The 14,996-nt window shown below is 53.6% G+C and overlaps 1 protein-coding gene across 1 annotated transcript; it reads left to right on the top strand.

Annotated features, from left to right (window-relative positions):
• Window positions 1-716: 716 nt before the first annotated feature.
• LOC139672638 (5-hydroxytryptamine receptor 7-like) lies at window positions 717-13,809 on the top strand. The gene is made up of 3 exons (XM_071557074.1): window positions 717-806; window positions 1,773-2,317; window positions 11,813-13,809. The coding sequence occupies exons 2-3, from the start codon at window positions 1,815-1,817 to the stop codon at window positions 12,582-12,584; spliced, it is 1,275 nt and encodes a 424-aa protein (XP_071413175.1). The 5' UTR covers window positions 717-806; window positions 1,773-1,814; the 3' UTR covers window positions 12,585-13,809.
• Window positions 13,810-14,996: the final 1,187 nt, after the last annotated feature.

The following is a 14,996-nucleotide window of genomic DNA, read 5'->3' as shown; positions in this document are numbered from 1 at the left end:
CCCCTGGGACACTCCCAAGGGAACTGCCCTTGGGAGAAACCAGTGCAGGGGATGTTTCTGTTCCTCATCTTTCACCCCAGGAGGAGTAAACAGCGCCTGTCTGGTGCCCTGGGTTGGAGCACGGGAATGATCCCAGCTCCGAAGTGCCCGTGAAACCTTTGGTAGAGAGGGAAGTGGACGTGGATCTTTAAATGTTCTTGCCTGGTTTGTTTATAGTCCTTGTTTCGATGTTCCCAGGATAAGGGAATGGCTCATCTTTAAGGATCTGCCACTCCTTCAGGGATCTGCCTCTCTCTCCCTGTCTGTTTGCTGCTGTTCAGCGCGGAGCTGAATGAATGCGGGACCTGTTACAAGCAGGAGGGGTGGGGAAACGCATGGAATGGAGAAAGAGACCCTCTCCTGTAAAGTAATTTTTAAGGAATGTGCTCTGGAAATAGCCTTTCCAAGTATCCCTGTATCCCTGTATCCCTGTACTCCCCCCTTGCTGAGATCCAGGCTGCTTCTGCCTCGTCGCCTTCAAAGGCATCTTCTCAACTTCCAGATCATCACACACTTCCCCCCCCTCTCCCTCCCATCGCCGCAGGATCCATTCTGGACCCCCCTCCCCGCTCTTTGCTCCTCCCTGGGGCTCAGAGGGAGCCAAGGGACCATCTGGGTTCCTGCCCGGGAGAGGCGAGGGGAGGGCGGTAGGAGGGACCGGCGAGGCGGGGAGGGGAGAACGATGCTCCGGGGGTGGCTCTTTGCGTTCTCGCCTGCCCGGAGCTCGCAGGGGCTCGCCTGGAGGATGTCTCACCCCCTTGGCACAGGTAACTCTGGGACCCCTATCGTCCCAGCCGGGCGGGGATGCAAAGGGCAGAAGGGTATTTTAATCCGGCTTTGATTGAAGAAAAACTTCAAGGGGAAAATGGGGTTTGAAAAAAAAAAAAAAAAAGAGGATGAAGGTTGTGCATGATGCTCGCAGCCCTACACGGGGGTGAGCCCTGCCCTGAAGTTTCCTTGCGGATGGCTGGGAAACACTTCCAGCGGTGGATTCGCGGCGGTGGGAGCTGCTCTCCGTGTGTCCCTGCTGTGTGTAGGGTGGCGATGCTGGGGCTCCGGGAACGAGCTGGGATGCCGATCGTGCGCGGTACTCTGGCGGTGCTGCGTGTGACGGATCCGCTCCCACCGCGCTCCGCAGCTCCGCACGGCGCTCCCGTGGCCTCGGAAGGTTCCGTGGGGCCATTCCATGCCACGTGCCCACGTGGATTCGCAGTCCCGGCGTTGAAGTTTGTGCGTGGCACCCGCGGGAGATGCAGCCGGTGGGGTGTGTGGGGGTGTGTGTGTGGTGGCATTTGTGGCTGTGACTTGTGCTGTCGCATTCCCTCCGATATCCACACGGGAGAGCGTGCATGTGGTTGCCTGGGATTCAATGTATGGATGCAGAGGAGAAGTGCAAGCCCAGCAGCACAGCTCGGCAGTGACACACAACCCGCGGGCAGCTCCTGCCGTTGCGTCTCCGGGAAAAGCCCACGGATGACCAGGGAGACGCTGCAAGGCAGCTCGTGCCCCTTTAAAAGTGGCGAGAAGCTTTTTCCGAGCATCCCCCACCCAGCGAACTGTGCGTTTTTGAGGACACTCGGGAAGCGGCTCCTTGCTGAGCACGTGAGATGCAGCCGCAGCTTTGGGAGGCAGGAGCTGCGGCGGGTGGAGGGTGGCGGGGGAACGAGGTGGGGGAGAGACTGTTTTATTTCCTCAGCCCGTTTGTGACAAAATGCTCTGGTTTGTCGCTGGAGGTGTCGCTGCTGGGGGACAGCTGGTGCCGGTGAGCTCGGAGCATGCTGCTGAGGGCCAGCCCCAGGAGGTTCCTGGAGCACCACCTGCTCTTCGTGGAGAGCGCAGAGCAGCAGCCCCCGGCTCGGGAGTCGCTCCCGAATCCATTCATGACTGAGGAACCCCCAGCCGAGCTGGACCTGCCGCCCTCCAACCTCACCAACGCCACAGACTGCGGCGAGGAGATCCTGCTCTATGGGGACACCGAGAAGATCGTCATCGGGGCCGTGCTCTCCATCATCATCCTCATGACCATTGCCGGCAACGGGCTCGTCATCATCTCCGTGTGCATCGTCAAGAAGCTCCGGCAGCCCTCCAACTACCTGGTGGTGTCCCTGGCGGCCGCTGACCTGTCGGTGGCTTTTGCCGTCATGCCCTTTGTCACCATCACGGACCTGGTGGGGGGAGAGTGGCTCTTTGGGAAGGTTTTCTGCAACGTGTTCATCGCCATGGACGTTATGTGCTGCACGGCCTCCATCATGACCTTGTGCATCATCAGCGTGGACAGGTAAGGGAGGGCGAAGCACCCGCTGGGTGGGCTCCAAGAAAAGGGTGTTTCAGGAGCTTGAGGGCCACCAGAATCATGTTCCTGGTTGGATCAGTGCTCTTCATAGAATCATAGAATGGATTGGGTTGGAAAAGACCTCCCAGATCATCAAGTCCAACCCTTGGTCCAACTCCAGTCCCTTTACCAGATCATGGCACTCAGTGCCACGGCCAAGCTCAGCTGAAAAACCTCCAGGGATGGGGAATCCACCCCCTCTCTGGGCAGCCCATTCCAATGCCTGAGCACTCTCTCTGCAAAGAAGTTTTTGCTGCTCTCCAACTTCAATTTCCCCTGGCAGAGCTTGAGCCCATCGTGCCCCTGTTGCTGAGTGCCTGGGAGAAGAGACCAACCCCCACCTGGCCAGAACTTCCCTTCAGGGAGTTCCAGACAGTGCTGAGGTCACCTCTGAGCCTCCTCTTCTCCAGGCTAAACACCCCCAGCTCCCTCAGCCTCTCCCCACAGCACTTGTGCTCCAGTCCCTTTTGTGGGGGTTTTCCAAGTGGCTTTCTGTAGGAATTCGGTGCCTCAGGGCCTTTGGAAGAGCTGGGCTCAGGGTGCTTTCTCAAGTAATTTCCCTAAGTTACTTCCTTAGTCTTCCCTCTTTGGGCAGCTGCTTCATGTTTTTCCCCCTTGCCTTGAGGAACAGCACCTGTAGGATACACCCACCTGACCTTCTCCATAGACCAGAAAACTATTCAAGAAATTAAAAAGAACCCACCCAAGACGCACTTTGAAAATCCAGGTTACAGAGTTCTGGAGCCACTCCTATGGGATGCTTTGCCGCTCCCTGGACTTGTGCTTTGTCCAAGGGTGTCAGCAACTCCCCCCACCCCATCCCAGCCCTGCTGGTTTAGCCCAGTGAGTGTGAGGATTTTCTGGCTTCCACTCCCACACCTGGGGCTGGGAGGGAAAGGCTAAGCCTGCCTGGCAAACTGGCAAGGCTTGGACAAGTCAGCACCTTCTGGGTCTAATTATAGCAGCCCAGCCTGCGTCATTAGGGACACGGTGCTGACAAGCTGGGGGGCCAGGTCTGACGTGGGCTGGCTTTGTCAGGGGGTCAGCTTGGGTTTATCTGGCTCTGCTGAGCTGGGCTGGTTTGTGAGCAGCAGCTCAGGGAGGGGACACATCTGACAAGATGGTCTTTCAGCTGTGGCACCTCCCTGGTCACCTCCCCAGGTGTGAGAGTGGGTGACAAAGCAGAAAGGACAGTGAAAATCCTCCTGCTGCTGCTTCTTGATGTTACCCCCCAGCAAACCAGGAGCCAGTCCTGCTCTGGAGCCCTCACTGACAGCAGGCACTGCTGCCCTGTGAGCCCTTTGCTCCACCCTGAGCTGCTCAGAGCTGCTGGTTGGAGAAAAAACTCTTTCCAGGCTACAGGCAAGGTCCAGCTCTTCTGCTGAACTTGTTTTATTTTCATAAAAAGCCTGTTGGGTAAAAAAAGCTGCTGCATTCTGAGCTGACAGAAGCCTGACTGTTGGAGGGAAGAGATTAAATGCAGGAATGAAATATGTTAATGCTTCCTCCTTTTGGGTGAGGAGCAGGGAAGCAGCTACACAATAATCACATTGCTTTAAAAATGTCACTTCCCCTTCCCTTGCCTTGTCTTCCCAAACCTTCCCTTCCTTCCCCTTTCCCTTGGCTAAGGATGTCAGCATCTCCTTTCCCACTCCATCCCAAGTCTCCAAAACCATTGGTTTAGCTCAATGCATGCATTTTCTTTTCCTTTTCCTTTTCCTTTTCCTTTTCCTTTTCCTTTTCCTTTTCCTTTTCCTTTTCCTTTTCCTTTTCCTTTTCCTTTTCCTTTTCCTTTTCCTTTTCCTTTTCCTTTTCCTTCCCTTCCCTTCCCTTCCCTTCCCTTCCCTTCCCTTCCCTTCCCTTCCCTTCCCTTCCCTTCCCTTCCCTTCCCTTCCCAGACCTTCCCAGACCTTCCCAGACCTTCCCAGACCTTCCCAAACCTTCCCTTCCCAGACCTTCCCAAACCTCCCCTTCCCCTTCCCCTTCCCCTTCCCCTTCCCCTTCCCCTTCCCCTTCCCCTTCCCCTTCCCCTTCCCCTTCCCCTTCCCCTTCCCCTTCCCCTTCCCCTTCCCCTTCCCCTTCCCTCCTTCTTTCCTTCCCATTTACTTCCTCTCCCCCTTCCCTTCCCAACCAACCAATCCCCTGCCATCCCATCCCTTGCAGAAAGACTCTTCCAAACACACAGACAAACAGGACAGCTCTTTCCCCCAAATCCTTGTGACTGATTCCACTCATCCATCATACCTCCCCTGCCCAGTGTCACTATTCCTGTGTGCAGATCCCTCTCCAAGGACACCGTGCCCAGGGTTGGTGTCAGTTTGTCTTTCCCTGCTAAGCTGGGACCTGGCAGGAGGTTTGTGGGGGAGTGTGGACACCACTCATGCCAAGGCTGATTCCTGCTGGGTGCTGAGGGCAGCAGGGAAAGGCAGCAGGGAGGGAACTGCTCCGTGTAGGATGGGCAGGAGTTACATCTTGGATTCCATGGGAAGAGCCCCGTGGCTGCTCTGAGCTGCACCCACAGCTCGTGCAGCCAAGGTGGATCCCTGTAAACTGGGAGCCAAGATCTGTGCCAACCTCACCCTGCTCCCAAACACCTCCCCATCCCTGCTGCACCTCTGCCAGGCAAACCCCACCTTCCTTTTTTGGGATGTCCAAGGGGAACAGGGAGCCACAGCAAAGGAAATGATGGAGGGAACAGGTTGCTTCAGACCTCTCAGAGGGGTGAGGGAGGAAAATCCTGTGTCATGAGGCTGCCCCAGAGCCTGAACGTTCTGGCACGGGTTTGTCCTTGGGGTGTGTTGGCACAGGAACAACACTGGGTTTGCTGTTTGCTCCCAGAACCTCATCTTCCCCTGATGGGGAAGTTGAGAGGTCAGAAGGCATTTGCCCAAGGTGTGTTTCCAGCTGGGAAAAGAGGAAACCAGCAAAGATTGTGATTTGGGCAGAGGGAAGGGGTGGCCAGTCCTTCCAGCCGTGCCCACCCCTGCTCTGGGTGGGAAAAGGGAAGGCTGCAAGTGCCAAAGGGCCAGTGGGCTCTGTCCATGATGGGGCTTGAGGAGGGAATGGGAGTAATTGGGATGTCCCTTGGTGCACAGAAGAGGAGGAGAAGGCTGGGGTGCTGTCCTGCTGCTTTCTGCCTCAAGGATCCTCGGGAATGGGCTTTGAGTTGTGGGAATTATGCCAGGGCAGCACCTCGAGCATCCTGTTGCTCCACATCAACCCAACACCTTCACTGCTTCCACAGGGGAACTGAGGATCCAGGATCACACCTGGATCTCCACCTCCCCCTGAACCTGGGATGAGCAGGATTTTTGGTTTAACTTTTGATGGCAACATCTCCAAAAACAGCCCTCCCTCTGTGCTGGTACAACCACAAAGCCACAGCACAAGGAAAGCCGAGTTTGCAGACACCCTGAAAAACCAGGAGAGATTGAATGGTTTTTATCTCAATGAGGCATTAAAGAAAATCTGCCCTGCTCCTCCTGCCCTGCAAGGAAGAGGAGGAAAGGCCCTGGTGCTTCTCAAAGATTCAAATATCTCCTCTAGTTCTGCCCTGAGTGCCAACTTGGTCAGCACTGTCAGGCCTGTTCTGCCAAAAAGGAGGTTGTGTTTTTATTGATGGCTGAAGTGTCCTCATATTTTGCTTAGCTTAGAGAGAAAAGAGACTTGATTTGTCCAAGATGATGAGTACTATTAAAAGGTAGGCTGCTATTATTGATTATTAATGCAGAGCTCTTCCTAAAAGCCTCTCCATTGAGGCTGGTAGATGCAGTCTTGTCTGAAGCGAGATTTGATTGATTTCCTTTGAAATCAAAAGGGAAAAATGCTGGAAACATCCATCTTCCTCTTACATTTTTCTTATGTAAAAGCATGCCAATGTTACAGATTCTTTAATCCCACAAACCAAACACAAACCAACAAAAAACCCACCCTCTTTGGCTGCTCAGCTTTTGATGAAACTCTCCATAAAAATGCCAAGCAGCTGACTGAAAGAGCTCCCCAAACCCCACATATCACTCCTGGTTTTCCTGGTGGAGAAAACAGCCTCCATCCATTTCTCAGGCAGCCCTGCTGGGGCTCTCCCATCTCCCTGGCAAGTATTTTCCACCCAAAATCAGATTATATGCTCCAAATTGGGATCATCCTCAGTAAAAGGACTCCTCCCAAAAGCCAGTGGGATGAAACCTGCACAGCATTTTGCTGGATTGCCTTTCCCACATCCTTCATGTGGACGTGTCCCAGGCTGAGTAAATCCCTGCTCAGTATCTGGGATGGATCCCTGGGATGCTCCCACCACTTCTGACTTATGGCACAGGCAGATGTAGCTACAGCAGTACCTGCATCCTTCTCTCCCTCAGCAGGATGGGGCAGGCATGGCATCAGCTTGGAAATCAGGGAAAGAGCTTAAATTTGGCCACAGAGGAGGCATGGAATTGTGGTAAACCAGTGTGGCCAGGGAAAGTTGAATTCTGGGCTCATTTATCCTCTGTCAGCCTGTGACAGTGGAGGCTCCTCCTTTCCCAATTCCCAGCTGTGGCAGTGCAGGCTCATCCTTTCCCCGTGTGGAGACTCATCCTTTCCCAGTTCTGACCAGTGGCAGTGGAGGCTCATCCTTTCCCAGTTCTGCTGTGGCAGTGGAAGCTCATCCTTTCCCAGTTCCCTGTCTGTGGCAGTGGAGGCTCCTCCTTTCCCAGTTCCCACCAGTGGCAGTGGAGGCTCATCCTTTCTGAGTTCCCCACCAGTGGAGGTCCATCCTTTCCCAGTTCCCCAGCTATAGCAGTGGAAGCTCATTCTTTCCCAGTTCCCACCAGTGGAGGCTCATCCTTTCCCAGTTCCCAGCTGTGACAGTGGAGGCTCCTGCTTTCCCAGTTCCCACCATTGGCAGTGCAGGCTCATCCTTTCCCAGTTCCCTGTCTGTGGCAGTGGAGGCTCATCCTTTCCCAGTGTGGAGACTCATCCTTTCCCAGTTCCCCACCAGTGGAGGCTCATCCTTTCCCAGTTCCCCTGCTATGGCAGTGGAACCTCATCTTTTCCCAGTTCCCACCAGTGGGGGCTCCTCCTTTCCCAGTTCCCAGCTGCAGGTTGGGGAAAGGGGCACCTTGGAGATGTTTGGTTTGGCTTTATTGTCCAATCCCTGACATCAGGATCCAACATTTGAAGGGAGCCCACAAGGAGACTGGACAGGGACTCTAAATCAGGAACTGTAGTGACGGGACAAGGGGGAGTCTCTTCCCACTGCCAGAGAGCAGGGTAAGATGGGATATTGGGAAGGAATTCCTGGCTGTGAGGGTGGCCAGGCCCTGGCACAGGTTGGGCAGAGCTGTGGCTGCCCCATCCCTGGGAGTGTCCCAGGCCAAGTTGGACAGGGCTTGAAGCAACTTTGGATAGTGGAAAGTGTCCCTTCTCATGGCAGTGGGGCTGGAATTAGATGATCTTTAAGGCCCCTTCCAACCCAAACCATTCCATGATTCCCACTGAGTGTAGAATAAACTCCCTGAACTGGCTCATCCATGTTGTTGCTGGTGGAGCCCAGCCAGGGACAGGTCTCCCACCCCACAGCAGGGCTGGGAATGCCCAGACAACCACAGGAACCAGGCTGTGGAAGGAGTTTATTGCCCATGGAATGAGCAGCTCCACAATCAGCTCAGCACGGCGGGGGGTCCTGCAAATCCCACAAACCGCTGCTCTGGGAATTGGCTTTTTGTCACCTGATTAGCATCGAACTTGGCTGGCAGCAAAGCTCCCAGAAAGGAGGAGACTCAAAGGGAGAGGGTTCGATTTGAGTGTCACTGCGTGTCAGAGCCACCTCAGCTCCTGCTCTGCCACAAACACCAGCCTGGTTGGAGGTTCTTCCTGCTCACATCAAAGTCACAAGCAAAGGCCTCGCAACAGCTCCGTTTGCTCCTGCGGTGACAGTGAGAGGCACCCGCGGGTGGGACGGGTCGGCTTTGCCTGCGCTTTAAATCCTCTCATTGCGCCTTCTCTTGGCTGGAGCGTGAATTCCTTGGAGTTTCGGCTTCCAAAGAAAGCCAGGAATGGCATAAGGATGGATAGCACACAGCACAGCACTTCTTGGTTTGCAGAGTGCTCGGTTTGGGCGTGCAGAAGGGCATGGTTGGGGTGGTGAGGTTGGAATTGAAGAAGCAGGGAAGGGTTTTGTCCCAGCCTGGAGAACATCCCAGTCTCCTCCCCATGGATCAGGAGGGAACAGGTTGGGCAGAGAAGCTGTGGCTGCCCCATCCCTGGAAGTGTCCAAGGCCAGATTGGAGCAACCTGGGACAGTGGAAAGTGTCCCTCCCCATGGCAAGGGGTGGAATGGGATGAACTTTAAGGTCCTTTCCAACCCAAACCATTCCATGATAAGAACACAGATGGTCATGGAGAGTTTTGCTGGTTCTTGTGGCCAAGAGCAACTCCAAAATATACAGAGGAACCAGGAAAAGAATAATTCACTCAGTGAATGAATTCAAATTCATTTTATCAGGGAGACAGAGGAGAACACTTTGGGTTCTGAATTGATTTAGCAGTCAGGAAGGGAGGAGAAATTAGATTTTTTTTCATATTTTTTTCCATCTTCTATTTTTGGGGGAGGATCTGGAAAAGGGAAATTATCAGTGAAGAGACAATCTCCTAACACCTACAATGAGACTGACTGTCAGGAAAAGAAATGATACAACAGAGGTAAAATTCTCTGCAGAAATTTTCTTTTCTTGGCAGAAAAGCTTGTTCTTCCCTTGAACAGCTTTCTGGTAAAAGTGCCCATACAGCTGCTGTTCCCACTGCCCCTCTGGACTGACACCAGTTAATCCAAGGACAATTAAGAGGTGATGTACTCCTGCATAAAAATGCCTGCAAATTCCTGACAGCAGGAGATTTGAATCCAAAAGGCTGTAACATAAATCCATGTGACCAGCTGAAGGTTTTTGCTGCACTGAGTGGAACTGAGGAGCAGGCAGATGTTTTCCAGGGGGAACACTGGCTGACAGCAGCCAACTCCCCACTGATTTACTGGATTACAGTTGGAATTTCCCTGACCAAGAGCTGACATGATTTCTCAGCCACACCAACCCAAATCAAAACTGGGGATGGTTCAAACTCCCACCCTGTGGCACAGCCAGGAGCTGCTGGTGGATGGAGCCTCCAGCTCCTCTCAGCCAAGCTCACAAGGCAACTCCTGACCCCAGTGTTATGGGTTCACCTAGGTGGGCCTAGATTTGGGCTCTGAAGTGTGGACTAGGCCGAAGCTGTCAGCTGACTTGAGCTGGGCGGAGCTAACAGCTGACCTCTTCTAGCCAGTAATTTTGTATTCCATACCACATTACGACATCATCTCCAGGGAAGTAGGAACCAGTGTGGGAGTGGTTAAGGCAGTCGCTTCTCAGCCCTCCTCTTGGGAGGACGCACGATGCTGTCCCAGGGGGGATGGAGAGGACCAGGCCCACCACTGGCTCACAGGGTACCTCAGGAAAGTAAAATGTGTTGTTCTGGGTCTCTCCTTTCTGCTTGGGTTTGTCTCCCTGGGGAATAAGCTTCTTCTTAAGTAAGGTGTAGTTAGGACAGTAGAATTTGTGTGTTCATTAAGAAGTTGAGGTGGGGAACTTGTTGTTGCAGACTTGTGTGAGTGTATATTTGTACTCTCTTCTAATTGTCTCTTTCTTTCTGTGAAAAATATATGTAGATTTAGTATAAATGCAGTTTGAAGTGTTTTTTTTCTTTCCCCTCTCTTTTCCTCCCTTTCCCTGGTGTTAGGAGGGAGGCTTTTCTCTCTGTGCTTGGGGGGGTTGGCAGTTGCTTACCTCAAACCAAGACACCCAGGCACCAGGATTTGTAAATCTGGGAGTCACCACGTGCTTTTGGGGGGTCTCTTACTCAGAGCTGTCCTCATTTTACTCTCAAGGGAGGGCTGGACAGCAGCACTTCAGCAGTTGTTCCAGCTGTTTATCTCACTACTGTCATGGTCTCTGGAGGTCAACAACTTTCAGGGACTTGCAGAGAGCCAGAAGGTCTCCCCTGAGCCTCCTTTTCACCAGCTGAGCCCCCCCAGCTCCCTAAGCTACTCCTGCTGCTCCAGCCCCTTCCCAGCTCCATTCCCTGCCCTGCACATGCTCCAGCCCCTCAGTGTCTCCTGTCTGACGGTCCCAGAGCTGCCCCCAGAACAGTCCATCGCCCCATCTCCAGCCTTGCTTGCAGGGCTCATTCAGGCACATCCTTAACGCTTCCCAAAGGCAAAATCACTCCCCTCTCTCTTCAGGGGCATCTCAGCTGTGGATTGTATTTCTTTCTGGAGTTCCCACGTTGTCTGGACCAATAAGAACAGGGTGTTGTCCTTCCCACTTCTCACTAAATGTTGCTCTGGTTCTACTCATTTCATATGGAGTCAGTGCTGTTGTATCCTGGTACATTAATCTGTGTATCCCCCACTCTGCTCCTGGGAGTTTCCCTGGGAAGGGCAACAGTCTGGAGTGAGTTACATGCCATGGCTGGAAGTTGTTGAATATTCTCTGTACAGAACAGTTCTGCTGGGAAAATAAGCTTTTAAAAGCATTTTTATTCCTGAAAACTAAGGGGTTTTTAAAGCACTACATTCCCCAGGGAACAACATGGAGTTTGGACTGCACTCAACAGTTAAGTGTCGTGGACTCCTAATTCCTGGAAGTGTCCAAGGCCAGGCTGGACAAGGCTTGGAGCAAACTGGTCTGGAGGAAGGTGTCCCTGCCCGTGGCAGGGGATGGAACGAGATAGTTTTTAAGATCCCTTCCAATCCAAACCATTCTGTGATTCCATGATTTCTGTCCATGGGATGGTTGCAAGGAAGTGGTGGGGAACAGTTCAATCAGGGTGTTCAGGCAATCGAGCATTTTCCCTTGGTGAATTAATTCCTTATCCCCTCTGAGGGCAAAAATTCTCCTGTGATGGAGCATCTTGATGAAAGGACTGGAGCACAAGTGCTGTGGGGAGAGGCTGAGGGAGCTGGGGGTGTTTAGCCTGGAGACGAGGAGGCTCAGAGGTGACCTCAGCACTGTCTGGAACTCCCTGAAGGGAAGTTCTGGCCAGGTGGGGGTTGGTCTCTTCTCCCAGGCACTCAGCAACAGGACAAGGGGGCACGATGGGCTCAAGCTCTGCCAGGGGAAATTGAAGTTGGAGAGCAGCAAAAACTTCTTTGCAGAGAGAGTGCTCAGGCATTGGAATGGGCTGCCCAGAGAGGGGGTAGATTCCCCATCCCTGGAGGGTTTTCAGCTGAGCTTGGCCATGGCACTGAGTGCCATGATCTGGTAAAGGGACTGGAGTTGGCCCAAGGGTTGGACTTGATGACCGTGGAGGTCTTTTCCAACCCAATCCATTCTACAATTCTATGATCAACAGCTGGATAAGAATGAAACCCACCCAACAGCGCTCACACCTTGGGACCCTTCTAACCCCCTGCCCCGTCCCCTCCTGCAGGTACCTGGGCATCACTCGGCCGCTGACGTACCCAGTGAGGCAGAATGGGAAGCTGATGGCCAAGATGGTCTTCATCGTTTGGCTCCTGTCCGCCTCCATCACCCTCCCTCCCCTGTTTGGCTGGGCCCAGAACGTCACAGTGGAGCGGGTGTGCCTCATCAGCCAGGACTTTGGCTACACCGTGTACTCCACAGGCGTGGCCTTCTACATCCCCATGGCCGTGATGCTCGTCATGTACAGCCGCATCTACAAGGCGGCCAAGGATAGCGCCGAGAAGCACCGCTTCATGAACCTCCCCAAGCACTATGAGGAGGAGGGAGTCTACTGCCTGGAGACCTCCAGCCGCGGCCACCACAGCTCCAGGCGGACCAAGGCGGTGGAGGAGTGCGCCACGCTCTCCAAGCTGCTGCGGCAGGACAGGAAGAACATCTCCATCTTCAAGCGGGAGCAGAAGGCGGCCAGGACCCTCGGGATTATCGTGGGGGCCTTCACGTTCTGCTGGCTGCCCTTCTTCCTGATGTCCACGGCCCGGCCCTTCATGTGCGGCGTGCGCTGCAGCTGCATCCCCCTGCGGCTGGAGAGGACTCTGCTCTGGCTGGGCTACGCCAACTCCCTCATCAACCCCCTCATCTATGCCTTCTTCAACAGGGACTTGAGGACTACTTTCTGGAACCTCCTGAGGTGCAGGTACAGGAACATCAACAGGAGGCTCTCGGCCGCCAGCATGCACGAGGCTCTGAAAGCCACAGAGAGGCATGAGTGCATCCTGTAGAGCCGTGGCCGCTCGCCCAGTGCCTGACCAACCGACTCCTGCCTCTCCATGTCAGGTTTCCTTACTTCTCCTGCCCCCCCAGGGCTGGCACAAACCATTTGTGTCCTTGTTCCCCCCACCCCAGCCAGACATCACTGCTGGGAGTGACCACCCTTCTCCTTGCCCCATGAGGACCCACAGCTCTCCTCACCTTGGGGTCAAGGGAAGGGAATCCCCTGGGGAACACCCCTTCCTTCTCACCCAGGGAGGAGCCACAGCTCTCCTCACCTTGGGGTCAAGTGGAGGGAATCCCCTGGGGAACAGCCCTTCCTTCTCACCCTGTGTGGAGCCACAGCTCTGCTCACCTTGGGGTCAGGTGGAGGGAATCCCCTGGGGAACAGCCCTTCCTCCTCACCTTGGGAACAAGTGGAGGGCATCCCCCTGGGGAACAGCCCTTCTTTCTCACCCTGGGGACAAGTGGAGGGAATCCCCTGGGGAACAGCCCTTCCTTCTCACCCTGCCCCAGGTGGGAGCTGAAAAGCCGTGGGCAAGACTGGGGGGGTTCAAGGTTTACCAACTGTGGGCAAGTCACACCACCTTTCTGTGCCTCAGTTTCCCCATGTGTTATTAAAAAGAAAAAAAAAGGAGAAGAAACCCTCCCAGCCAACCAACCAACCAAAAACCCTAAAAACTTGATAAGACTGTGGCTCTCCACCTTCACAAAGGGCTCTAAGGTCTGTGGAGGGCACACAATACACGATGTAAAGACGACATTGGCTGCACTTCCCTGTGGCATGAGGGCAGCTCTGCTGTTGATCGAAGCTCTCACACCATCCCAGCTCGCAGGAACTCTCCCCACAGATGTAATTGCATTTCACACCCTGAGCTCGTGGCCAGGTTTGCACGTCAGAGCAGTGACACCAATGACCCCTTTCCCCTCACACTGTAGCACTGCAGCCCTTGGAGGAGACACCTGCAGGACCCAACATGAACGGACACGGAGTCTCCTTTGCAGTTGGGCAGGAAATTCCGACAGTCTCCTCATCGGGGCGATGAGCAAAGAGAGTGATGTTTATTGGGTTGGACTGTAATTCGTTCTCAGACAAGTGATGTGTGCTCATCATTTGTGGCTAATTGACTCCATAAAAGCACGCTTTGGTTGACAACAGGAAAAACCACCTAATTTCTCTGACAGCTTTACAGTGCTTCAGTATGATGTCCAGCAAGCTTGAAAAAATACACTGGATGATGCATCTTTTTTAAAAAAACGAAAAAAGAAAAAGTCTGGTTTCCTTATTTTGGTGTAGACGCTTTGGTTTCTTTGACTTTCAAGTGCCCCTTTATTTTTATGTGGTGGTGGGACTTGCCTTCCTGCAGTTCCTCTTCACTCATGACCAGCCTTGTGTCACCCTTGCAGCCCCATAAACCTTTGCCTGTTTGTAGATGATCATTGAATTTCAGAATCACAGAATTTGGGTTGGGAGGGACCTTAAAGACAAGCCAGTTTCCATCCCCTGCCCATGGGCAGGAACACTTTCCACTAGACCAGGTTGTTCCAATCCCCATCCAACCTGGCCCTGGACACTTGCAGGGGAGATGATTTCTGCTCTAATTGTTGTTGAACTTCTCCTGTCTGGGTTTTCTTGTCAAAACCAAACTGTTCAGAGGCTCAGGCAAAGTTGTTTCTAACTCACCCTTGGCTCCAGATTTTGTCAAGCAAGAGTGTGTGAGTGGTGGGAGTCCCATCTCTGGCAAAAATACAAGTATGATGCCCCCATCCATGTCTGAGTTGGGTGTTGGATGTCTTGGCTGGATGCTGGTTCGGCTCAGTAATTAGTAGTTCCCCTGTGATATCCTCTGTGGTCTCACTTCTCCTCTTTTTACCAGCCATTTCTATCCTGTTTCATTTTTGCTTTTCCTGGAGATGCACAAGGTTTAGACTGGTGATTCACAGCAGGGACAGGGGTTCAAGCCCACTGGGAATGTCCCAAAGGACTCAGGGGTTGACCACAGGAACAAGAATGTGTCCAGGTATTCTCCAAACTCATGTCCTCACACAGTCAGAAGAGCAGGAGAGGCTGGAGCTGTTGTGTGGGTCTCCAGTGGGACATACTCAAAGACCAGAGAGCAAAGAGATTTGAGGGAGGACCTGGCCAGGAGAGGTGCTAAAAATGTAGCTGGAGCTTCACCAGCGAGCCCAGGCAGGAGCTCTTTGCAGAGCAGGGAGTGATTTGCTGAGATGGTTGCCAGCTTTCCACCCATCCATCTCCCTGTGGTTGTGGGTGGGTGTTGGGATTGCCTCGACTGGGCTGTTTGTTGAGGGCACAGCATTCCACGCCCTGCAGCCACGTTCAGTGCCCATTCCCTGCTGCTCAGAGCCTGCTAACCCTCTGCAGGATCAACACAACACCCAGTCACACCAGCAGCAACGAT

This window comes from Pithys albifrons, chromosome 5 (genome assembly GCF_047495875.1).
Source record: "Pithys albifrons albifrons isolate INPA30051 chromosome 5, PitAlb_v1, whole genome shotgun sequence".
NCBI lineage: Eukaryota > Metazoa > Chordata > Aves > Passeriformes > Thamnophilidae > Pithys > Pithys albifrons.
This window is presented reverse-complemented; position numbering and strand designations above follow the sequence as displayed.